The sequence below is a fragment of the Streptopelia decaocto genome (assembly GCF_964273445.1).
Source record: "Streptopelia decaocto genome assembly, chromosome: 10".
NCBI lineage: Eukaryota > Metazoa > Chordata > Aves > Columbiformes > Columbidae > Streptopelia > Streptopelia decaocto.
The window spans coordinates 19,166,262-19,192,833 of NC_138665.1; the positions used below are offsets into that span (position 1 = coordinate 19,166,262).

The 26,572-nt window shown below is 45.5% G+C and overlaps 1 protein-coding gene across 4 annotated transcripts in view; it reads right to left on the reverse strand.

Annotated features, from left to right (window-relative positions):
- The window catches only part of DCX (doublecortin), a 69,234-nt gene extending 44,528 nt beyond the window's left edge, over positions 1–24,706 (reverse strand). For 2 of the 4 annotated variants that reach the window (XM_082061820.1, XM_082061818.1), the window contains exons 1-4: positions 20,920–20,967; positions 20,507–20,708; positions 18,563–18,953; positions 7,777–8,117 (exon numbers count right to left, since the gene is read on the reverse strand). In XM_082061820.1, the coding sequence (XP_081917946.1) occupies positions 7,777–8,117; positions 18,563–18,926 (705 nt within the window). In that variant the 5' untranslated portion in view covers positions 18,927–18,953; positions 20,507–20,708; positions 20,920–20,967. Of the gene's footprint in view, positions 1–7,776; positions 8,118–18,562; positions 18,954–20,506; positions 20,709–20,919; positions 20,968–24,632 lie in introns of those variants that run through there. The other 2 variants (XM_082061821.1, XM_082061819.1) reach the window with 2 other exon arrangements.
- Between the last annotated feature and the right edge of the window lie 1,866 nt (positions 24,707–26,572).

Genomic DNA, 26,572 nt, shown 5'->3' on the forward strand with positions numbered 1-26,572 from the left:
TTGCTTATTTTCCCCTGTTCAGCTTGAATTCAGGGCTAAGCAAATCTCCAGGAGCAGGTCTGCAGTTCCAGCTCCATGTGTTAATCAATTTGCTGCAGCCTGAGAACCCATGAAGACAAGCTGGAATAGCCCTCAGCTTTCATGGCTTGGCTTTGCATTTCCCACATATGCAGGCCTACCTGAGCCAATTCGGAAAATCTGGATGGATCGGATCCAGCTTTTTTTCTCCTCAACTCCTTTAGACTTACTTTTCTTACAGACATTTCTGTGCCAGTATCTTTTGCCACCTCTGGCAGAGCTGAGGGCAGACAGAAGCTGGTATCCTCTGCACATGAGCAAAGCTGTCACTCCTCCCCTTGCTGCCCCACACAGAGACCTCCGAGTGACACCAGCATCACATTCAAAGGACAAGGAGAGGAGGCTTTGACAACCTCTCACGCCCAGTCTGGGCCCTTTGCAACATGGATTCATTTCCTTAACACTTCAGCTCCATCAAGATGCACATACTGGTTTAGTTCTGTGTGCAGCTCTAGGGACAAGCAAAGGCAATAGTGGTGTGCTGGCTGATTGCTCTATCACGCTATGTTTTACAGATCTCTTATTAGGCTGTGTGCCTTTACCCACATGTAGCACAGGCTCTTCCTAAAGAGGTGTAAGCATGAGCTGTGTCAGAAGTTAACTCCCTACTGAGTGAAAACAGCCTTTTGATCAAAGGCCAGTAAGAGCTGAGAAGGCAAGGGAAGAGAAGAAGGAGTTTCAGGCAGACAAGAAGAGGCAGGACTTGCAACAAGATGTGGAATATGGCACCCATCACCATTAGATTCTCAAAGTGTCTTGCACTGGATAAACTCAGGGGAGCATCGACTGCAGGTAGGGAGATGTGAGCAAACATACCACGTGTGATGCCACTCACAGCCTAAGACTAGGGACCCTGATACACCAGGACATTTCCCCACTACAAACAAGAAAATGATACATATTTGATTATTCTACATGATCAAAATGCTCAAAATAGATTCAGCGTAACGTGCTCCCTCTCAGAGCTGGAGGGACTCCCAGTCACTTTGGTGAAATTCCTACTTAAGCACCAAAAGGAACCAGAAACTTATTTTCACGTGACAATACAAATCAGCAATGGAAAAAGTTACAAGGCTTTCTTGGCCCGTCTTAGCTCCTTACATTCAGACCAATTTCCCTTGCTCATTTTCAGCCCATTTATTCCTAGATAAACCCTCTGGCACTACAGTGAATAACCCTCTCCTGGGATTCAGAGTGAAAAGAGAACATATCACTCTGTATGACAGAGAGAGCTGCCAAAATACAAATGCTAGTGAGGACTGATTTTTTTACCATACGTCTCTTTTGGGGTGTGAATAGCACCAGGATTCAGTAATAGGGGCCACGCACTTCTGGGTCACCAGGTCAGATCTGACTGCATCTTTCAGTAATGTTGACAGCCTGCCATCTGTGACACAAGTAGCAGGTGTTCACGTGGATCTCGGTCAGTACACGTCGACCAGCAAGGCTTGTGTTTCTAGAAGGTCACCAATTTTCAGCAGGCAGCAGAATAACTCTGGAGCCCACTTCTGGACTTGGAGCCTCACTGCCTTACCAGGACAATAGATTCACCAGAGCTTTAGCCAGCGTTTGCATAACAGACAAGACACCAGTGAACAGAGAGAGGCAAAGCTCTGCAGGATGGCGGGAGGGAGTGACACTTCTCCCAACCCCAGCCTGAGGCCAAAACAACCGCCACCTTTTCAAGATGATGGTCTCCTCTGCTGTCTCCCCTTGTTCCACACGCGCCTTGGGGAGCTGACTGGAGACCGCACTGATGATGGCAACCAGGGCAGTCCCCATGCTCACAGGGGAACAGACTTAAGCAAGACTTTAGCTGCTGATATCAGACTGCTTCTGCTTTAATAAGTACAGGAATTAGGATTCAGTGTTCCAGAGAAGCTCCTTTTCTCCCAGATTCTGTGGCTCACAAAACTAAGTAAACAGAAATTAATAAGCATAAGGTTTCTGAATAACATCTCAGAAAGCCTTCTGAATATTTTATCATAAGCACTTAGATCCACATTCATGGAAGCCTGGCTTATTCATTCTAGCGAATGATAAAATCCTTAAGGGATACCTGCAGACTAATTGGTTTTGTCTGTGTCAGTGTCTAGTCATTGCATGAATCAGGCAATGCTGAGTTTCCAGTTTAGACTAAGAGCTCCCTAAAGATAGAGAACTAGGCTATGTTGTCTGGCAGCGTAAGCAGCTTGGGGTCAGAAGTTCTTCAGCCCATACATTATTACTACCCTTCCTTGCATGACACACAGTTGCTAGAGAGGAATAATCTCATGCAAACACCCTAAGCCAGAGCAGTCTGCAAAAGCAATGAGAAGGAGTGAAGCTGGGAGTTAATCCTCACCCTGAGCGATCTCTTGGTGGAGGTGGCTGTGGGCAAAGATCCTGCCTGCACGTTCCTCTGCTGGTGCTTGCCATCCACACCTGTCCTCTTGGTACCAAAGCGAGGGGTTTAAGCAAGGCCTGCCAAATTTCAGCAGTTAGGAACCACTGAGAAGAAAGAACTGCGAAAAAGATGCAAACCAGATTTATTGTTACAGCTTCACGCAGCGGGGAGGGAAGCCCAGACTCGCCTCTACCTATGAGCTGCTCCAGAGCCTTTTGCAGGGGCAGACACAGAGCACACTTGCACCCATCTCCCGTGCTTCCCTCCCATCTGCTTTGGGGCCAGATCCCAGCTTTGCCTGAGTGCATGAAACTGCTTTGTTCTGGGGTTACTTCAATGCAGTTTTTCAGTATCCAAAAGGGCAGTCGATTACAAAATCTCAGAAGGATGAGGAGTTTCTGACATCCTACCCCTTGACACATGTAATAACGCAAACCAATTTGCTTGCTTTGCAGCCTTGAACCTCATGCCTCAGGGTGTAAGTTAACTCTATTCAGGCCTCTAGGGGGAATATCTTCCCTCTAATCTTCCAGCAATGCAGATGTTACTGGGCCCCTCATGGAAGTATTCACCTTCTTTTTAAGCACCAGTTACCGATTACAGCCATTGGAGGCATCTGTATCTTTTGGTACAAGCCTTGTCCTGTGTCACATTGATTCAATTTCATTAATATAACCAACAGAGTTACACTATCCTGGCAGAGTTTGGTCCACTGCTTGCAGTGACACCGAAGCAATGACATTTTTACTAGTTTGTTTCCAAATACCAGTTTAAAATCAGTGCAGCACTCCAAAGTTTGGTAGCCTTTTCCAGTGCAACTTGTATGGATGCATCTAAGGCAGCTTTTTACTAGCAGTGCTGTACTAGGAGCTGCTTTATCAACTACTTTGTTGGCTTTGATCCCAAAGTCCCAGCCTTTCACCTGTTGTGAGCTCAGTCATTCTGCCTCTCCCGCTGGAGCTGCTGCGCTTCTCAATGCAAGTCAGCCCAAGTGGAACAGCAACAGCTCCTGGGGACAGCAGAGGTGGGCTGCCCTTCCAGGCACTTACATCAGCTTGGCAAACAGAAAGATGAACTTCACTCATCACCTGCCCCATGAAATCCTTATCAAAGCAAAGACTGCTAGAGGGGACCGTTTTATTAAGACTAGACATTCTTTTGGGAGCACAGTCACGAATGCTCTGCCGTATGACACTGTATGGAATTTCATGAGATGAGACAGCTCACACTCCGATGGAACAGAATCACTTTGAGCTGGGGAAAAGCCAATGAATAGCACTTATGACTTCTCCCTGTGCTTGAAGATTTCCAAAGCCAGAAGAGATCACTGTACATTATTATGGCTAAAACCACATTTGTTTCCCTGCTTGTTGACCAGAATATCTGTATTTGTGGGGAAATGAAGCATACAAGCTCGCCCTCCTCTGAACAGCACCTTATTCTACTTATTTGGTGATGCTAACTGATGGGTCACAGAATGGAGTATGTAGTTAATTAAGACATGGCAACACATCAGCTGGAGAAAACGAGAAGGAATTCCATATCACAGAAAACATCTTAATGCTAAAGTACAACTGAAGATGCCTGATGAATTTCTGGCCACTTCAGAGTATCACAAAAAACAAAAGGACTGATTTTTGTTACTACGTCTGTTTGTAGACTTGCTGAACAACACTCAGACTTTGGAATCCAAGACAGTGCAGGAAAAGAGTTCAGTATGTACACATGACATGAGCTTCTACAGGTCACTTCTCAAAACAGGAATGAATGCAGACCCACACCAGCTCCAAAGCAAAAAGCAGAAAGCAGAACACGGATACTGGACGGCCAGTGATGAAACTACATTGGCCTCCTCTTTTCCAGAAAAGCCCCAATGTATCATGTGCCATGGTGAAAAAGAAGCTCGAGCACAAACAGGACAATAAATCTACACAACATTTGTAAAGACTAGTTCAGACTACTGCATCCAAAATATCCAGAGCAATTTTATCCTCACTCTCAAATTCTGTTTTCTAATTTGGTTTGTTAATGACATGAGGCAGAAACTGTCATCGTGTTTATAAAGTAGCCAGTCCTCTCAGGAATCCAGACTTATTTGGGATGCTGGATATAACTAAGAGTCTTAAAAAAGAGAATCTACCAAAACAACTGTTGTCCAATAGGATCCGCAGATGAGACCAAATTAAATGCTGCATATGTATATATTAATTATGTATATTACATATCCCAACACAACAGCAGTTGTAGTCATGAAACCAAGTGCTGAATTTGATCCACTGTAGTATTTGCTTAAGGCACTAAATTCTTTGAGCTACAGGTCATTTCCTATATGGCCATGAAGATTCCAAAGTTAAATTTCTGCTGTGATTCTCTGTAATGATTCCTTTTGGTCAACAATTCGAAACCCCTTTTGAGTTCTGGGGTGTCCATCAAGAGGTGCTGATATACTCCGAGGAGGGAAGGAGTTTGAGTACACATAGAAAAGGCACTAGAAAGATGTGCAAGACCAAGTTAAATAAAATACTTAAACCAGAAGACACTAATTGAGCAGTTTCCAAAGGGCGATATTTCTACAGACAACCCAAGCCATAAGAAACAAAATTTCCTTTCCAAAGCTGAAGTCACTCTCGTTTTGAGCGTTACATATATTCAAACACACTTCATCCAGCTCTCAAGCAACCACGTTCTCACTCCAAATGCGGCAGGTTTGTGGTGCACAGAAATGTAATTATTTACACACCCCTCTGTCATCGCCACTACTGTCTGTACTTCTAAAGCATCTTGATTACTCTGCTGATGAGCACCATGGAAGCGCCTATAAATAAAATAATCATCTCCCCTCATTAAGCTACAGCTCATGGACTGAGCAAGGATTATTTTCCTTTGTAAATTCCTTTTGTAAATTTTATCATTTCACAACAGAGGGAGGAACGCGCCTCTGATGACACTGGAAGAGACAGACTGTCAGGACGCTTGTCAGTATTTCAGCTTTGAGCATCTTGCGTTTTTGCATGAATATTTTCTCCTGAAAATAAAGTACTGTTTGTCAGAATTAGGCATTCAAGAATCTCTTTCTAATGTCAGAATCAGACATGCAAAAGCCTCTAATATCACATGGGAAGGTCAGGTTTTATGGAGCAGTATGCTATGGCAACCCGAACAGCAAATATGCACTGACAGCAGAAGCTTCTAGCTCTAGCTTCAACAGTAAAAAGACACACGTATGTGGAAAATTTCAAATAAACTTAGGTAAAAAAAGATATACTGAAGGAATAAAGCCTTGGTGAAGCAGGTTTGCTCTCCAGGAAGCTTCAAGAGTAACTGATGCCGCAAACAAATATCAAACATTCTATTATTGTCAAATCACAACATCTCTCTTGTTAATAACCACAATACTGCAGGTACATTTGCATACAGAGAAACTCCCATGGGTGTCTCTAACACAAAGAAATACCACATTTCATAAAATGATGAACTATTAAGCCAGCAAAACAAATTAGAATCATAGAATCATTTCAGTTGGAAGAGACCTTCAGGATCATCAAGTCCAACCATAACCTGACCAACTCCAGCACTAAACCATGTCCCCAAGAAGCTCGTCTAAACGCCTTTAAACCCCTGATGACTCCAGCACTGCCCTGGGCAGCCTGTTCCAATGCCGACAACCCCTTCCTGCCACAAGCTCACTTCAGCTGATTTGGTCTTGCTCTCCAGTCAGCGGTGGAAGCTCACGGGGCATGCCTATTTCTGCACAACATCCAAAGCACCATCTTGCCTCCAAAATGCTGCCTGTTCTCAACGAACTGAGGTGTTTTCCAGGTTCAGATTAAGATCCTCATTCACAACAGTGAAAGCAACAGGACTCTGTATATGAGCATGAGCAGACAGCTGCTTTCAGACCAGAGCCGTCCATTAAGCCCTTTGTAAAGGTGCTGTGATTGAAAACACGTGGCCCTGTGCCCATATATTATTTCCTCAGTGAGGACAGATCATTTGACTCCCCTTCGTCTTCCCTCAGCCACTTTCAGGGTTTCCAGTACATTACCCCCTGTTTCACTGCTTATTTACAGCATGCTATCTGGAAAGTCACCTACTCGTGTATAAACTATCCTTCTTACGAAGAAAAAGTGCTGGGTTAAGACAAGTGGAAAGAAAAGCTTTGACAAGCAGATGAGATGTTTGTATATCTGAAACCAGAAGCAGCCACTAGCTAATGTGCAGGATACAGAGAAAAAGCGAGAATATCAGATAGGTTAGAGTAACACGCTACTTCAGCTCCCAGCCCCTGCACCTGGAGGGTGTGGGACACTTTATGAGCCTGTATTTGGGGCTGAAAGGGTGAACATTTTCATATGTAAAGTCTGCACGTTAGTTGGACGCATTGCCTAGGGTTGGCATGGTACTTAAAGAGCTGGTATTTGAATCATTTTCTCCAGAGATAGGAAATAAAGTTAATTTAAAGCAACAGCATCAGTCCCTAGAATAGCCAGCATCCAAGCCCCACTCAAGAGCTGTATTGCCTCACTCCAGAATCTGGAGCAAGAAAAGTAGTGACAAAAATAAGACCATCCCTCAGTTAGTTACAGAAGACACAGGACTGTTAAATCAAGCTCAGAATGTTCCTTGAAGAATCCAGCTCTTCCCAGTCCCCAGAGTTATCCTTCACATTCCTTTCAGGGTTTTCATAGATACAGCAACATGAAATGGCTTATTACTGTGTAGCTGCTAACAAGAGACAGATGTTGCCTTCAGTTCCAAAAAAATGTAGACATGAAGCACATTATGATGACCAACCAAATATTTTTGACCCAAATCCCTTTCTGCGTATTATTTCTTCATGCACTTAGTCAAGAAAATGCAACACGGTTCCATGCTTTTCCTAATTACTGAGCTAGACAGATGAGCATGCTTGTATCAATTACTTTTTCTTTGCAAGCAAGGGAAGTCAAGCAACACATTTTCACTTAATGAATCCAAAGCTCAAGAGTTTTTGCAATTACTTCAGAGCCAAATCAACTGGTGGCTGCGAGCCGAACTCCCCATGTAATTTATTTAGCTAGTCCGGAAGACACGCAACTGCACGCTGGCGTGCAAGACAGAGCATCTGTTTCACTCAGACGGTTGGCTACATACTTGATATTAATATCAGTGAAAATTTAGTAACTTAACCACTGGCATAAGAAGTCTGATTTCTAAGAGAACAGCTGGCAGTGATCATCTCAGGTTAATTTTAGGCTTCAAAAATTGTTCCGAGTCAGCAAAGCCTCAAGATAAGAGAAAGAAAAAGATGTAACATCTGTAAAACCCCCTACCTGTTTCCCATCCAAGGTATAGAGCTTTTTGACCACTCCCGTCTCCAGTTTTATAGCTTCAGTGATGTCGGTGAGAACTTGCTCAAACGAATGGGCAGTCTTCTTGTTCAAGAGCACACGCACCGCCTTGCGCGGCTTCACGCCGCTGCGGATGATGGTCACCAGCTTGGGACGCACAAAATCTTTGTTCTCCTTTGCCTGGGCGCTGTTGCTGCTGGCCAGAGACTGAGGTGCTTTCTGGTTGGCAGATGTCTTCACGTTGACAGACCAGTTGGGATTGACGTTCTTGGTGTATTCCACCTTCTTGAAGAAGTTGTCAGATGAGCAGACGTAACTCTCTCCTTTGGAAAGAAACAAATATCAGTCTAATTCTACCGTTACTACTGTAAGAATGCTGAAAGAGACACTATACATTTCCCACCATTAATCATGTAAATCATTGATCATTTTTTTCATTAGCACTTCCATGAGAGCTTCTTATTAAAACATTTTGTCTTATTTTAATTGTATATTTATGCTTATTTAAAACATGACTAATATTTCCCCAAAGTAAGCAAGTCAGCCACAGCTTGCATCAGCATATACACACTGCCACTCAGTAACATGAATCAGGGGTATAAAAGGTTAACAGTTATAAAGGTATTTAGGTACCTGAACATGCAACTAAGCTGCCTAAAAGCTCTTCAACACCAAGTTAATTGAATAATTTTATCAGCTAAATTATTTTGTAAATTTGCCAGCCCCAGCTACTGCTCAGTCTGTCGTGCCCTGGTGAGAGGATATCGACATTATTCCACAGAGTACCTTTTGTGTCAGGCCTGAAAAATAACGAAAATAAGGCACTGAACAGTCTCTAGCAAAAGCAGCTTCGGTAAATCTAGCAGGCATAACAAATACGCTTTGTTACAGTGTCAGTGGTTTATTAAGGGACAGACCTAGTGGCAGCTGAGATAAAACACTACACCAAATACCACTGCTTGCTTTTATATGACTGGTACCAACCAAAAATATATTCAATCCAAATTTAGACATGGTAGAGAAGGGTTACACAGTCTTGTTAGCAATCCATAAAAAAAGCCCTTCTCTATGCCATCCAAAGTTAGTTTCAAGCTTTCTCTGTAATTTACAGGATCCTATCTATCAAAGGTCTTAAGAGCACCTTAAAGGATTTGCAGGATCATCTTTTGTGCCTGCAAATGTGATGGATGCTAGAAGAATTATGACTAGAATGAGACTAAAACAGTATCCCTGAAGGAATGTAGCTGTCTAGTCTGAAATGACTCAGGCTGTTGAGCACTTGAGGATGCACTGAAAGCAGTCGGTCGTTGCTAGAGGAAGACGCTTTTGTCTCGCCATTAAATAAAATTTTAATAGGAACTGAAGTCATAACATGGGTACCTGCAGGATCTTGTGGAGTTTCTTTCAGTGTTTTATTGAGCTGCTCTTACAGAATGAAGTGCTTCAAATACTACAATAGGTTTGAAATAAAAATCTGGACTTAACTACACTGAATAAGAAAAAAACCCTCTTCACATAAACAGGCTGGCTGCTTTTCCTGATCTGTTCCCTACTGCAGACTCCAGGGCCTGGAGGTCTTTGAAAGCCTGACCCACCATGCAAGTCTGGTTTTCCACTACAGGATCACTAGGTCAGGATTTGATGTCCAACTGGAAAAGGTGTAAATATGGATTTCCAAACAGCCTGCTAATTTCCACAGAATTTTATGGTCCAGGTATATAACATTCAGTTCAAATAGTTGTCCTGCTGACTAACTTGCATTTTTGATAGAGGCACCGAGACGATCCCTTCATAGAACATATGGTGAGGCCACTACAAGGTACACAATAAGGAAAAAAATAAAGCTTTAATAGGCTTAAAACAATGGTCTGTGTGGTATTTATGTCCTTCCTACTGCTAAGTGAAGTCACAAGCAGCCACAGGAAAGATGCACGATGACAACTTTTTTTTAACCCTGACTTTGTAGCCAGTTTGCCAAAAAGCAACGTGTACTGTGAGCACCACCAGCTGCAGCTTCTCTGTCTCCTCAGCTGCATGAAATGGCCAAAATCATTTCTCAAGAGAAAGCAGATATTCCATTTTCCCTTCTGAAGATGGAACAGAAATACAAAAGGCAGAAGAGAGCTATCAAGGTTCATGACAAACACTGTCAGCTGGGCATTTTATTAGCTAGTGTACCCCAAACTAATGTGATAATCCCATTCTGTTGGATTGAACAAATACAAATCTATACTTGAGGCATGTATGCTGTAAGCAAAACCCCTCAATAAACTGAACATGTAGTAGCCATAGCTGAGGCTCCTTAATTCCTTACATTTCTTGAATCTAACTCAATAGAAGCATAAAGATACCCCAGAGAGTACCATACATCATAAATAAATCCTATGGGAGATATTGATTGTTTTCCAGAAGCACTGAGCACTTTAAATCTCTCTGATTAATAAGTGATAAGTTGTGGTTTACTCATCTGCTTCCCCCAAGCAGGCCCTGGCCCGGGGGCCACACTCCGCTCCGGTTCCACAGCGGTGAGCTGCAGCACCGAGAGCTGGAGATGCTCACAGGGAATTAGTCCCACTAAGGACCTGAGCCCGCCCAAGCCCATAATCCCTGGGCGGCAGAGGCTCAACGCAACTGCAGCATTATCCTTTGAGAAAAGGGATTGCTATGTTTAAGTGCAATACTAGGAATAAGTGATTTGAATGCTCTTCTCGCCCCTGCCCCAAGCCACCATAATACCAATAAGGCCAATGGTATCCTGTCCTGTGTCAAAAATAGCGTGGTCAGCAGGACAAGGGCAGTGATCCTTCCCCTGTGCTCTGCATTGGTGAGGCCACACCTGGAGTATTGTGTTCAGTTCTGGGCCCCTCAGTTCAGGAAAGACATTGAAGTGCTGGAGCGGGTCCAGAGAAGAACAACACGACTGGTGAAGGGACTTGAACATAAGCCCTATGGGGAGAGGCTGAGGGAGCTGGGCTTGTTTAGTCTGGAGAAGAGGAGGCTTAGAGGTGAGCTCAGCACTCTCTAGAACTACCTGAAGGGCAGTTCTAGCCAGGTGGGGATTGGGCTCTTCTCCCAGGCATCAGCAATAGGACAAGGGGCCACGGGCTTCAACTCTGCCAGGGGAAATTTAGGCTGGATATTAGAAAGAAATTCTTTACAGAGAGAGTGGTCAGGCATTGGAATGGCTGCCCAGGGAGGTGGTGGACTCTCCATCGATGCCTGGAGGTTTTTAAACTGAGATTGGACATGGCACTTAGTGCCATGATCTAATAAATGGACTAGAGTTGGACCAAGGGTTGGACTCGATGATCTCTGAGGTCTTTTCCAACCCAGTCGATTCTGTGATTCTGTAATACTTTGGGATAGATGGCACAATGAAAGACAGTATATACTGACACCATGTTCTATAAACACTAGGTGTTGGAGCATATTTTACATTACTAAGTTCCAAGTTTTAAAGTAAGCAAAAGGGAACATTGGTCTGTCCAGTAGAGTACTTGACTCTTAGTTCCACCAGGGCTGGAGCATATTGTCCATTAATAAGTTCCATGGTTAAAGCAAGCAGAAAAGATTCTTGGTCTGTTTGGTAGGGTACTACTACTTGCAGCTGAATGGTTTGGATTCTTCCCTGCACATCATGGCTGTCTCGTGTATTTACAGCAGCACGCACTGAAGGCAACGGTGGCACAGGGGCAATACTCCCAGGCTTTGCTTCCATAAATGTGGTATTAGGGAGCTGTGCATGTATGTACACTGGCCTTTTAAATTATGCTCACAGTCACAACTGGAAAACATAATCTGCCCTTTCTCACTTTGTTTCCTTTAACCTAAACCCTAGCAGATATTTTACTGAATTCTAGAACTGGACAAAAATTTGCTTGGAGTGACACTTCAGAAGACCAGTTCTGAAGAGCAGCTCTTCTCAGCTTCGTATCTGCAGTTATAGCAGCTCAGCTCCAGGGAAGAGGAGCTTTTCTTTCCTCCTTCCCCAACCTAAAGATGTAACCTGAAGCTTTAACTTAATTTAAAATCTGCTTCAACTGATATCTTCCCAAACTCAGTTTATGGCCCTAAAATAATAGCAAAATTATCACTCAGTGAGGCACGCCCCTTTCACCATTTGCCAGCCAGGAACTCTATTCTCTTTACTATTCTCTCTATTTCTCTTCCCAAGCTGAGTTTTTACCTAAACCTCACCATGAGGTGGTAGCAGGATTGGGCAAGACCTGTGAACTTTCCAGCTTTGAACGTGTGCTGTGGCCAGAAGATCATGAAAGAGAGAAATCTTGTGAGGAATAGTGCTGCCACGGAAACAGGAGCCATTTCTTGGTTCCTCTGTGTCATCTCTCCATGCTCAGCCTCTAATGAGACGTCAAGGTGTGCAACTGTGCCAGCCAAAGGGATGAGCTGACAGGCACAGCACGGCTGCAGAGACGTGCACAGCAGAACACAAGGAGAGGAAAAGTGGACATGAGATTTTTGTCAAAAGCAAAAGAAACAGCTCCAAGAAGTGTATTGCTCCCCAGCCCTGAGCATAGAAATCTGCGCACAAATATTTTCAGGAACACGTCTTTAGACAGCATGCAGCTGTGTACACGTGCAGCAATCCAGCTCTAAGCCAGGAGAAGGTATGATGAGCAGTTATGTCATTCCTTCCAAACCAAACCCCAAGTAAGAGCCCCAAAGAGATACACTCATGCACTGAGGGTGGGAAGCTTTTGTAAGAGCGAGAAGCATCGTCCTGCCAAGATTCAATCTGCTGCTGAACAGCACACGATGGGCAGGTCACCAAGGGTGCTAAGGACAGTGTTTGTCCAGCGCAGTGCCAGGCTGGTGCAAGACGCCCTTTCTGCACTGAGAAGCTGACACCCTGCAGGATGATACGCACTTGGCATCGTGCCAGCGTGCTCCTGAGCTGGCGAAATTTCTATCGTGCCACCAAACCAGCAAGGGCATTGATTTATTCCTTCTATCCTGCCCTTAGCAAGAGATGGACTGACTGCAGACCTTTGACCTTAAGTCACAATCAGCATATTTGCCATTTGAAGCCATGGTTTGCGTCACACTGAATTACTCTGGCTCCAAGTGCATTCCACATTACTATGCTACCAATTTGATAGAAGCACAAGGTGATTATTCGGCTCCTAAAGAAGGGATGATCTCAGCAAAGATAAGGTTTGCCTCAGAGAAGGCTTCTTAGAGAAACTCTAAGCTCAAAATGAGTGCTAATCCTTCAACCCTCTTACAGCAGCTCCTTGTGACAGCACTAAAAATGACAGGCTGTGCTTTCAGAAAAGTTATCCTTTCTCAGCGTGCACCAGCAAGTTTGCAAGTATAATGAACTGGAGGCAGAAGTCTTGCGAGTAAAATCAGAAAAGCTGAATTGAGACCATTTTGAAAGTGTAACTGCTCAGAGTTGTTCCAAAACCAGCCTCTGTGGGCTCCAGTCAATTATTTTGGTTGTTAGCTGTGCTGTTGAGAAGTTGAGACTCTGCTGCTGCGCCCAGCTTTCATGTTTCATGGGATTTACTATGACTTCAATCGGAATTAAGTGGACTTAACACCTTGCAGAGTTCATTACATTTGGTGTAGGCCTTTAGTTTCAAATGCATGGACTTCCTGATACTTTATGCATTAAAAGGGCTTCTGCCGCCTCAAGACCTACTCCACCATGGCAAAATGAACTCTGGGAGAGTTTCTTTCCTTTGGCTGTTCCACAGGGAGCTCTCCCATAAGAGAGAAGAACCTCCTGCTGAAAAAGTAGAAGAAACGCAGGATTACCAAATCGCCTTCAAAATCACACAATGCCTGTAAAGAACTGATGGGACCGCACCAGCTCTAGTGTGATGGCCAGGACGTGCAAATAAAACACAACCACAGGGATATGTTCGGTTATATAGGAGGTAATTAGCCAAGCTGCCAGGACAACAGTCATAGGAAACAATGCCACAGATTACTGAGACATCACTGTTGGACTACATGAATTTCTATTTTCCATGCAAACTGGAACACGCACACATTGGGTGGAGATTTCAATACATTTCCTCCAAAGCCCTCGGTCCCAGCACACACCAGGCTCCGCACAGCCCCAGGGTGGGGCTCCTCCTGTGATTACTTGAAACAATCCTGGACAAGATTTTGGAAAAGATTCCCCAGGGCATGATAGGATTAAAAAAGCTTGGAAACACTTTCTGGAATATCTCACACAGCCCAAGAGTATTTGCATGAAACCCCACCGAGCAAAACAAAATCCTATTCAGCTTTTTCTACTGCTTAATCTGAGGCAAGAACAAATTTCAGACAAGTAGCCCAGCACAGGCCAAGGGCATAAATCCACCTGGGCTGAGCCCTCCGAACACGAAGCAAGGAGGGCTGTGCCCTGCCCAACAGCCTGAGCACACCGGGACCGGGAGGAGCTCCACAGCTTCAGCTCAATGTTGAGTCTCTCAAGTTCTAGTTTTAATCTGTGTTTGCATCTGTGTCCAATCCATGTTATAGTTGTATTTGTTGGGTTTATTTCCACGTGTATTTTTGACCCTGACTATACACAGTAAAGGACACTTAATTCACATGAAATCAGCTGCTGACCAGAAGCGTGTCCGAAGTCCACTTCTATAAAAAAGCCTGGAAGATGCATGTACCTCTAAACCACTGACCAGACCCTGAAAAAGGCTCAGCAAGGGAATGAAGGCACTTGAACAAGAAAGCTCAGGGCTCCAGCTTCCATCTTTGTCTTGTCGATGGACTTTGGGCAAACAAGTCAGACTGCTTTTCTGCATCTCAGTTCCTCCTCAGTAATAGTATCACCTTCCACCTTCACATGTTCAGACCAGGAGCTCTCTCTTTTTACACATTTAAATAGTGCCTTGGCACAGTAGGATGCCCCATTTAGCCAGCACCTGTAAATACATGGTGACAAATGTCTAATCTGTACAAGTGAGGTATTTGGCTTCTGGGGAAGTGTCAGTCCCTCCCCAGGAAAGAAATCACCATCTCCACCAGTACTGGCGTTAACCTGCTGCCCTGAGCCTTTCCATCACTCTCAAGTCACACCTCACTGTCCCTTTCATTACATCGAGAAATAGTAGTGGGGCCACATGGGGGAGCAGGAAAATTACAGAGTGGCCAAAAAACCCCTCAAATTTTCATCCCACAAATGGCTCATTTCTGGGACAATGGATGCAGCAACTTGCAACCTGAGTGTGGAACATATGGCCAAGAACAGCATTTCTTAAGCCCTCTTTGCTGTTGAAGTCAATGCATAACATCGGTTTCCACCTTCATCCAGCCCTCCATTCAGAGAAAAAGAGCAATCAGAGCTGAGGCACGGAGACTTCGGCATCTCATCACGAGTCTGCAGGAGCACAGAGGCTCAAAACGCACCAAGGAACAAGCCACCCTGCCCAGATGTCAAAGGTAACTAGATTTCAGTAGAAACTTGGATGACAACGTGAGTTACTCTATCAGCTTGAGCAATGCTGGAAAAAGATGCCACATTATTTTTTTTAGTATCTTTCATAATCAAGTTCTCACAGCACAAAGCATAGAGTTAACTGTTACGACAGTGGCTCACCAAGAATCTATGTAAAGGCAGCTTCATCTATTGCCTTCCCAAAGCCTTGGTCACTAGAACCAATTATAATATGAAGGGGAATAAATATCACCTGGTGCTCTTTTCCAAAAGATTCACTTATTGACTAAAGCAACCATGATAGAAAGTAGCAGTTGGGCCCAGTATCCACTCCTGACTCAGCCAAGAGAGTACACAAGTGGGAGATGCTGCCAGAACCTTCTGAGAACAACCCTGAATGCCAGGGAAGAAAAGATTACCAAGGCTGGGTCTGGAGACCAAGAAGGTTATTTCCCCTTTAATTAGCAGCACACCAAGTGGGGTTTTTTCACTTGAAATGACTGCCTCAAGGATGTTGGTTTTGTGCAATATCATTCTTTCCCCTCCAGAAATACATTCAGACTACACCACACGTTTTTAAATCATACAGGATTAAGCAGGTACTTGGAACATGATGTGAAACATTATCAGTAATTCAACAGCTTTTGCAATCAAACTACTGAGATGAGCCTCTCTGATGACTTTTCCTAGGTTCTACTTGTTTGTTGGAAATTACAGTAATAAATTAGTCATGTTATAGCAACTAGAACTGGTTTAGTCACCCTCGGTCTCCCACCAGAAAGCTAATCTATATGGCTAACATATACTGCTTGTGTACATACTGTTCTTGTATGTCACAGACCAACTACTCTGAAGTTCTGTTTGTCCATGCGTGTACCTGGTACACAGTTACACCAACACCCAAGCTAACAGCATAGTTTACCACAAGGTTGGTTACAACCATGGTATTATAAATCAAAAGTGACACCTATTGCTTTTTATACAACAGGTGCATAGGTCATCCGTAAAAAGACGGGAGTACTGTTACCATGAAACTGTCGGTGACAGCACGCATATCTACTTCTGCATTTTCAAATACTGGTTGTCTTAGTTTTCCCTCTGCTCAGATGGTATTTTCCTCACTGATGCCGTGCTGAGGACACAGCCACACAGAAAATCCTGGCTTTGTTTCAGTGCCACTTCTTCAGTGCTGTTTCCAGATCCCATTTTGGCAGAACAAAGCCAGCACCCCAATGCCAGCATCTCTTGCCTGGACCTTCACCAGTAAAAAAGATTTTCAAGAACTAGGTACTTTCTTACCTGCAGCAAAATCCAGTGTTCAGCAGGTATAACTACTAAAGGTTTCTTAACTTCACTAACAAAAAGCAGCAAAAGACTGTGATAAAGAACTGCATTTTCTCCTGTGGAGTTATTCCTGAAGATTTCCATAAAACCTGGGCCACGCAGGACTGAGCGCTGCCCTTAGACATAGGCTGTGGCCATATTAAGAGATCAGAATGAAACATGGCAGAATCTCTAAAATTAAGGGAGGCCACACCTCCATTTGACAGCTGAAACTGGGCTGAGAATAACTCCACCAGGACTGCATCATCTCTCTGAAAGGCAGCAATTTCCTCCCCGTAAAACTCCTCTGTGGAAACCAGTATTTATTCTGGGTGCTTGTCCCCACAAAGTATTTTGGGGCGATGAGCAGCCCACTTGACAGATAAGGAATTCTAGGGAGAGATGCTTTAGTCAAGGTCACACAATGACTCGCTGCTGAGGCTGCCCCTGCAGTTCAGTGGCTCACACACTCACACCCATTGTCTTTTATTAAAGGCAGAAGCCTTGTGGATTTTTCTGTAGTCACCAAACCAGCCAGGGCATCTGCCTGCAGGAAAACATCAAGGAACGGGGAAGAGCAACTCCCCTCCTGCAAGTGAGTAATTGGGATATACCAGTCCAAACAAAGAATGGAATATCTGGATTGCTCAGGGCAGAGAACAGCGGGGTGGCTGTGGGCGTCCTCTGTGCAGCGCACTGTGCCTGCACCCCCAGCAGAGGTTGCCATGGGCAAGGAGGCAGGACTGGCCGTGCAGCAGTTTCATGCTGGGGTCCTGCTGACACTCCCTGAGAAAGGCAGCACCCCGGGGCAGCTCAGCCCCGCAGAGCAAGCCTGCCCCAGGTCACCCCTTCGGGCACACGGCTGATTTTTGACTCGTCCTTCATCCCACAGTCCCAGTGCTGCCCAGCGGAACAGGCACATCAACACCCCCTGGCCACAGGGATCAACTCAGAGCTGCCTTCCCACACTGCCCCACAGACCTACCGCAGCAACGCGCCCCAGCACACAGCTCCTGCAGAAACACTCCCTAAATACACCCCCTTACACACACAGCCCATGTGAACACCTCAATCCACCACCCTTCCATACAGACCCTGCATGAACCATATTCAGACACAGCATGTGAACTCCCAACGCCCCCTCCACACACATCGCTATGTAAGAACCCCCCTTTGCACACACAGCCCAATACTCCTCCACACACCCCTGAGCACAAATCCCAGCACATACCCTGTGCATGAACCCCCTCAAGGAATCCCACCACCTTGTCACACCTTCCCCCGGAAAGGAATAAAACCCTAAATTTCACCAAGGGCAACCCACCCAAAACACCCTTCTCCACACACACACGGCATTCGTTAACCGCCCCGTCTAAACACGCTGTGAACTCCCAACACACCCCTCCACGCACTCCCCACAGTAAGAACCCCTAACACCCTGCCCCCCCCATACCCACACCGCTTGCACCCCAACACCCCACTCCACACACACACAGAGTCCCTGCACGGTCCCGACCACACCCCTGTGCACCCATCAAAACACCCCTATGCACCCATCAAAACACCCCCATTTACAGAATGCGTAAAGCTCTCCCACCCCTATCACACACACACTGCATGAGCCCCCCGGCACGCCTCACTTTTCCATTCATACCAATCCACCCCAGCGGGAAACCCATATCCATCCTCAGCCACCCCCTGCACCCACCGGGGAACCCTCCCAGCCCGGACAAACGTGGGGACACCCCCAGACAACCCCCCGAGCGATGGACACAGCCATGTCGAGCCAAGGGTAGGACACACCCCTCTGGCTCCACATCTGCACCCGAGTGAGCGCGCTGGAGACAGCCCGGGGTGTCAGCCCCTGCGCTGCCACCCTCTCCCGCGCCGCTCTGGTGGGGAAGGCGAACAGGGAGGTTCAGCACAGAGGGGCAGAAATACCGCCCGGGGAAACGTGACCTTAACGGCAGAGCCGAGTGGTGCAGCCCCCTCCCACCCCGCCTCCTCACTGCACCAGACAGCGATGCTAATTACCTTCCTCCAGCTCATCCATGCTCCCAATCTTCCGCGACCCATCGATGGTGTAAATGTAACGGACTCCCTGAGGCAGATTAATGTTGTCAGACAGGGATCGGGTCAGGTCAGCCAGGAGAGCATCAAAACTTCGGAAGCGGTCAGAGGACACGGCGTATACAATCCCCTTGAAGTAGCGGTCCCCGTTGCGATAGAAACGCACCTTCTTGGCTTTCTTTTCATTACTCAGTGCCTGTAAGGTCCTGGTTCTGTAGAAGCTACAGTGAGCACTGTGAGTGGGGCTGGGCAGCCCGTTCATACGTGAGCCTCGCATGTTTCTGGACGCCTTGTCTCTTTCGTCAAAGTGTCCAAAATCAAGTTCCATAGTTTGGTGAACCCTAAAGATCTGAAGCTGAGCAGGAGGGAGATGGGGAGAGAAGGAGTGCAGGTTAGAGCAGGTTAGAGCCAAGCAGAGCTACAACCCAGAGAGAAAAATGACACTAATACGAGAGCTGTATGTGGAGCAGGACAGATGTATTTGGGAAGCTCCCCCTCCTCTGACCCACATTTCTATCGATTTGGGGGACTGAGGGTAGGAGGGGTCCTCGCATTTTGAAAAGGATCCAACCACTGGGGGCAGGGAACGTGTTTCTAGAGAGCTGTCTGCTCCTGCACCTGGGAGTTTTCAAAGTGCAGTAAATTGGGATTTGAGGCCAAAGGAATACATTGCAATCACAACTCAGCCCCCAAAAACTCATCCAAACACCAGTTGGCAATGAATTAAACCTCTGAGCCTTGTGAGGTTTCCTTTGGTAACAGAAAACAAGGAGATCCCAGTAAGTCAGCCCTTCAATCTGTCGAATCACGGAAGCAACCAGAGCATCTGAATGTTTAACATTAGAATAAACTGGCATTTATGAAAGAATGGTCACAGGGGAATAAGCAGTTTCTTTGTGACAGCCTGTTCAATAAGGGTTAGCAATGAGATCCAGCCCACCCTTCCCCCTATCCGCAGCCCCCTCCTAGCCCATCAATCAATTCCCAGGACCAGCCTCCATCTCTAAGAAGAAATGACTGCAAAGAAAAAAAATCTGTCATTGAAACGAGGCTCCGATAAGCTCTTTTCAGCCCGAGTCTCCTCTGAATTGCATTTCTGCTGCCGTTTAATGAGGAAGAGAAAATAAAGGGGCTATTTCCACCCCGTTTCCAGCCTTAAGTGATTTAATTGCTGGAAGTGCCCCTGCCCAAGGGACACGCCGCCCCTGCTCCTCACCTCTCATTGTTCTGAGCACGGGGGGCTCCCAGCGCCAGGGACTAGCACAGAAAAGCTGAGGCTGGAGCTGACACCCAGCAAGCAGGAATCTCTGCGTGTGTCTAGTTTATGCTCAAGAATAACCTTGCTCCCGCACCAAACCCTAACACAAAAGGAGGAGGAACCCCCAAGCCTGCAACAGAAAATCCCTTCCTCTCACCCGGCACAACCAGGAACATGCAACTCATGTTACCTTGCTTGCACGGTAAAACAGGGCAGAGAGGGGATTTACACCAGCACTTGGCAGTCAGGTATAAATCTAGGAAAAGCTGTTGCTATCTCCCCCCCACACTCCTTACATTTGCCAGAACGAAGCTCCTTGCCTGTGTTTTACAATGTCAACGTGACCTGTGCCAAGAAAAATCATCGTCCCCAGTCTGCAATAAAGCAGGTGACAATGCAGGCAATGTGCACACGAACACCCCAAGTTGTGAACATTTTCCCCACGGTGCCAGTTGGGGTGTATTCAGTCTGGTATCATGCAGTGAACAATGAAACATCCCCGCAACTTCGGGAGTGAATCAGAGGATGCAGAGGGTTTTGATTTTAAAATGAACTGCAGATGCTGTAAGGTACTAAGAGAAAGATTCCTCCTTTCTATCTGACATCTGTTACTTTTCTGCATGCAAGTCACTCAAAAAAGCTCTACTCACCGGTTTTCAGCGCGCAGGGTGGAGATGCTGAGAGAAAGAAAACCAGGCTCACTCTGCCTTTGTTGTCTGAGCTCCAAGCAAGAAATTCCTGCCAGGGTGGATGAGACGCCTCCTAGGTCCTAGTGCCTTGTTCGATCCCTCCACGGTAACTTTGCCGCAGTGGTTTTTACTCTCGTTATCAGGCATCTGCTTGTAGTCTTCTCTGTATTTGAGAAGGAAAAAAAAGAAGTGTGTCATTCCAGCTCTGGATATGTTAACAGATAGGTAAAGAAAAAGTTTAAAGGGGCAAATTTTGACGTGATGCTCTGAAGGATGCAAATTTCCCCTTGGTTCTAGCTCCACTGAGAATGCGTCTGTCCCCAATTTAAAAAAAAAGGCATAATCTGACTGATGCACCAATATTATAGGATTACCAGCACAGGGAGGTCATGGCTGCAGTCCTGCAGCGAGCTACAATGCTGTGCAATAGGAAAGCAACTAAGAAAAAAGCTGAGCAGTGGAACTGGGCACAGCCCTGCTCCTGTACTGGTTTTACACAGCATTCATGGTTTACACTGGCAAGCAGGAAGGGAGAATTCACTTGGTGGTTCTGCATGCAGTACCCCTGAATAGTTTTTCTGCATTAACACTGGACACAAGCCAAAGCCAGAGCTCTGAATCCCAGTTCATTCAAATCCCCAAGGGGTTCAGGATGGAGTCATGCAACGCAAGCTTAACCCAACAGATCCAAGCTGGCTCATATCCCAAACTAGAAGTTTATTTCCTGATTCCACTGCATGAGGACTCAGCTATTACAGAATCGGACTGAGGTCTTTCATTTTGACAGCAAAAACTTTCACCTGCTCTGTGGCTGGAGATACCCATCCTGCAGTTAGAAGAGAGCACCACTAACCCTGCTCCTAACCCCACTGGTGCTGGTCCCAACTTCCTTTTAGAAAAGAACAAGATTTGGAAGCGGGAGGGTCTTTCCATCTGTAGAAGGAAATCTTTCCTAACAACACTGTCTGTTTTTAATGAAAACATCAGATTTGGTCATTTTGGCACACCACCGCAGTATCACATTTACACAGAAAAAGTTAGTATTTATTCCAGCTTTGTCTGCCTTGTACAGGCAGCACTGACACAAACCCACTGAGAGCTTGTCTTTGTTTGCCAGCAACTTTCACACATGACATTTGTAAAGTTTCTTATTCACTGAAACTGTCCTTTTACTCAAAGGCTCCTGTGCATCCTCCACTAAAACTGCTGGCTGGTCCCTTATGTGCTTGGCACGATCACTACAGATGAGACCACAGATCTGCTCTCCCTCCTTGGCAATTAGCAATCGAGGGCAGGTCTCTGGATGCAGATGCAAAAGGTAGGTAGGACTTCTTCTCCTTCCCATTAGATCCCATTCCAAATTCAGTAATACCTGGCCATTCACCACCCTGTGCTTAATCTGTCCAGGATTAACAATTCTTCCCCATACCACAATACTGCTGTAAATTTATTCATACTTACAAATGCACCAAAGATACAAAGAATTATGCATCTGCTAAGTACAGTAACAGCAAGAAAGAGAAAAAGAAACCAAGTTGAGTCTTTAGTGGAGCACAGAGCTTTGATAGAGAAGAGGCAGACTGTTTGGGATGATGTCAAAGGACCTGGACACTACCCCAGGGTAACCTGGCAGGATGATGTAAACCCATGCAGTCACTGGAATTGTACAATAACTTATTCATCTCCCAGGTTTGACTTGTATGGAGTTCTGAGGATGGCAAGGGGTCTCAAACAGCATAAACAGGTGGCTCTTGACTTCTTTCCACATCTGAGACCATACCTGCTGGTGAGAAGACATGCGTGTCTATATTAACGCATCTGCTCAGGACACTGCGAGCAGCTTTTTGGAGCATGGACACTTCCTTTTAAAAGCAGAATTACTCCAGCAAGAAACCTGGTATTTGTTCCTGACTGAAGGATAAGGTTTCTATAGCCAGTGATGGTAATGTTCATCTTGGGTAAAACCTCAAGCTATTCCTAAAAGGTGCCCAAATCACCCTTAGTACAGTTGTCATCCTTAAATCCTGCCACAAGACAAGGATCTCAGCAGCCAGAGCACAGACGTGAAAAGCACTGGAGCCAGATTGATTTCACACGTTCTCCAGGGAATTGCACCATATTTGCTTCTCTTCAAATGCGAACAGGATCACCTTCTACCGCAGACACTGGCTGGGCTGTGCAATAAGGCACAGAAATGAAGAGCTCTTTCCTGCTGAATGTGAGGGCCTGATCCTGACTTCACTTCTGTGGCTCAGGCACAAGAACTTCACTGGCCTTAAGGAGTTAAAGCTAGTCACAACCTATTGACATCAGAAGAGACTCACCCCCCGAGACACCGTAATCTAAAGCATTTTAGGCAACATGAGTGATTGAGAATTGGAAAGAAAACTCTTCCCATCAATTTCATCAAGAAAAGATAAATTTAGCTCTTCAGATTAAATTATCTGCTTTAAATCAGGTGAATCATCTTTCCTCCAGGAAGTTAACATTTAGACTTTTGCCTGTGTAACTAAATCTGTATGAATACATGTTTGTTGACATTGCCGAGCAACTGTGATACCCTGGAAAGGGTTAGACTTCAGGTTAAAGGGATCTTGTGACTACTTTGTGCTAACTGCTTCACATAGACCTAGAAAATCCAGTTTGCAGCATCATTAGAGTTGCCATCTTAAGTACTTTCCATGTCAATGCCCGGTTGCTTTGTTATACATCATCCCAACTTGTATAAAAAATTACATCTGATAGCACAGCATATTCTCTCACCAGGATGTAAGTCGGGGTAGTAAGTAGCCAAGGTTTGGCTGCACCACAGATGTGAATTCTGGAAAAACTTAAAACAAGTGATCACTGCTTTTGAAGGAACTCTTGGATCAACATTTTCAAGTCAGTCTGTTTAGATGCATATGCTTAGTTATAGTTCTTATTTTAACCCCTGTTCTTCTGGACTGCTTTGAAAATATTATCCCAAATCACTGCTTTCAGAGCTTTGCTTGATGTGAACTTACCTGCCAAAACCCTCTGAAATGACAAACTACTATTTCAGAGCTCTGCAAAGTGTGTCAAGGTGCTCAGAACTCAAAGCCCATAAAACCAATGGCTCAGTCTTGACCCTACAGAGCAACAGGCTTTAAACCTGAATTTTCAGAAGAACCGTTCATCGAAGAGTTATTCTATAGAGTTAAGTCTCTCCTACATAACACTATGAGCTAATAAGCAATGGGGACTTGGCAGACTTTCACCATATAACATTTGTTTCCTCTGGAGATTTATTTTTACAGGGACCACACACATCTGAAAGTCTTTTAAATACCAATGCTAGTGAGCCAAAGTCAGCTCAGCTGCTGGGGAGGGAAGGGTGGAGGACACCTCCATAGCACAGCTTCACCACTTCAAGCCTTGTACACGTGTGCAGGGGCTGTTCAGACCTTGAAGACAGAGAGCTGGACCTTTCTACAGCCTAAAGCCCTGGAAACCCCAGGGAGGAGCAGGGACAATTGTTCAGTGTGGGAAGGAGGAGGGGGTGGAAGCAGAAGCTGTGTTCCGAGGCCACCTCCAGCAAGCAGCCCATGTGAGGGTCCCCCCCAGTGTTCCACAGCACCAGTATCTCTTGGGCGAGACCTGTCACTCCTCCAGACCCCAGAGGCTGCGCTGCCTTAGTGCACTTGTGCTGTGGCCCCACACCCTTGGCAGATGCCCTCTACCCCAGCAGATGACTTTGGTTTCAGACAAGCTCCTGCTGAAATTTGGGAGAAAGAGGCCTTTGCATCCTTCAAGGGACCAACAGGAAGCAGGCTGCAAATGGAAAGGCCATTTTCTCTGCTAATAAGCCCTCTGTAAGTATCTGGAAACAACACAGCTCATAATGAGTTATTCAATGAATTCACTGAAGGCATCCAGATACAAGAAAACATTAACACTAATACACACACACCAGTCATCCAAATGAAAAATACCTTTTGCAGTAGACTGCTTCTGGCTCCATCCCCTCCTTACTACAAGCAAACCACCACAATCAATACATCATTCCCAGCTGAAAACAAATTCCCTGACAGCAGTAAAAACGACGCTCCCTCACCCCAATACACACCCCAGGAGGTCTTGGGTGAATCCTGGCAGCCCCAGGGAGTTCCACCAGCCAGACTCTGGTGGCAGCTCAGTGGCAGCGTTTTCCCTTAGCAGCAATTCGCAAAGCTTGCAGAAAGCCACGGAAATGTCTGCCATGTGCATTGCCAGTACCGGGGGGGACACGCAGAACCTCACAGAGGTTGTCAGCACATTTTTGCTGACCAAATTATGCATGATATATGGTCCACAAGTCCCAGCCAAGGTCATGACAAATGAAACCACAAGAAATCCAGATGTCTCCTTTCTCTGAGGCTGTCCATGGGCTGCATCATAGTAGTTAGGACACTCAAGACCAAGACATTAATAGTTTCTTGATAATTTCATTTTAGACAGTAATTCTACCTGAATACATGATTGCCAGCCTCTCTCAAAATGCCTGCTGAATGTAACATTGGTTTGAAGGACTTTCCTGATGGAATATTAAATGATGGAAAGGAAAATCCCATCAAAGCCATCATGGGGGAATCATGTCACATTCAAGTTGAAAATGCAAGATGTTTCCTTTCAAACATAGATCCTGTCTGTCACTCTGAAGGCAGTGACAGTGAAGTCACTGGGGAAGATATCCAAACAGCCCATCTTACAACTCCAAAAATGGCCTATTGTTGTAATTTGAGTCGTTTTCCACAAGAGACTTCTCACTCAGTACACTCAGTCTTCCCAGACCAAGCCCAATAGAGGCTGCAGAATTGGCCATATAAGTGTCCTAGGCAAACACCTTCTTGTTTTCAAATAGTGAATTCATATGAACTACAAAACTAACACACCAAACAAAAGACAAAAAGATACCTTCAGTGGCCTTAGGAGACATTAAGAGCTTTTGAACTGATATCCAGCATGACACAGAACAAAGACTAGAGGTCATAAGGCAGCAAATTACACCAACCTGGAGTTCTCACAGTCTAAGCCTTTTGCATTTTAATATTACAAGCATTTGTCAGGTCAATGCACCCCAACACGTTGCTGTGGATAATCCTGATTCAGGCCCATGCTGTCTTTGGAAGCGGCAGAAGGGTCACGCTGGCACAGCCTGTGCTTGTGCCAACGCATCTGGCCACTGGCAGCAGAGCCCGGGTGCTGGAAACCTCCCAGGGGAGCTGTACGGCTCTACGGAAACCTGACTCTTGGCAGGAGATGAGTAATCAGTATTTAAAGTGTAGATTCTGGCTGAGCTCAGCTGTAATGTAGAAGCTTTGAGCTGTCAGCTACATAGTAGGAGTAATTGTCATTCAGCTTGCTCACCTCCTTCTACCAGCAGAAACAGCTGAGAGAGAGAGGCAGCTCAAAGGTTTTGATGCTCTCCAGGAAAGAGAAGAGCAGAGCGGGGAAAGAGTGCTTTGGTACCAGTATTTTGTTGTTTGCAGGGGATGGTTCAAAACTGTTTTATCCTAAAAATTCAAAGAGAACAGAAAAAGACAGCGCCCTGTGGACTATAACCACAGCCCTCTCCCTCATTAGCATCAGCTAAACTCCAAAGGCAAGGGCCCTCCTGCAGCAATAGGCTTCAGCCCCCAGTGCTCTGTGTACATTGCTAAGTCCTGGCAGAATGTCACCGTCCCACCTTTATACCATGGGATAATGGCATATTATTATATAACTGCTACAGCCACTAGTTTTGTCCATCTCCTGCTTTATTCTAGCCACCAGAGAAAGGCAGATCAGCTCACCGCAACCCCACTAGAGAAACAGGGTACAGCCATAAATACTATAATAACAGGACATTGTTTTGTTCTTTGTACCCATGAAGCGCTTTACTGCTCTGAGCTAAAGTTTTATTCTGTTTCCAATTAGAAATCCAAACTGCTTGTTGGATTAGGTGACTTCCACTCACTAGGCAACCCAACAAATATTTTCAGTTTGATCCTTACAGTTATTAACCCTGAACACACATGGAGCACTCTG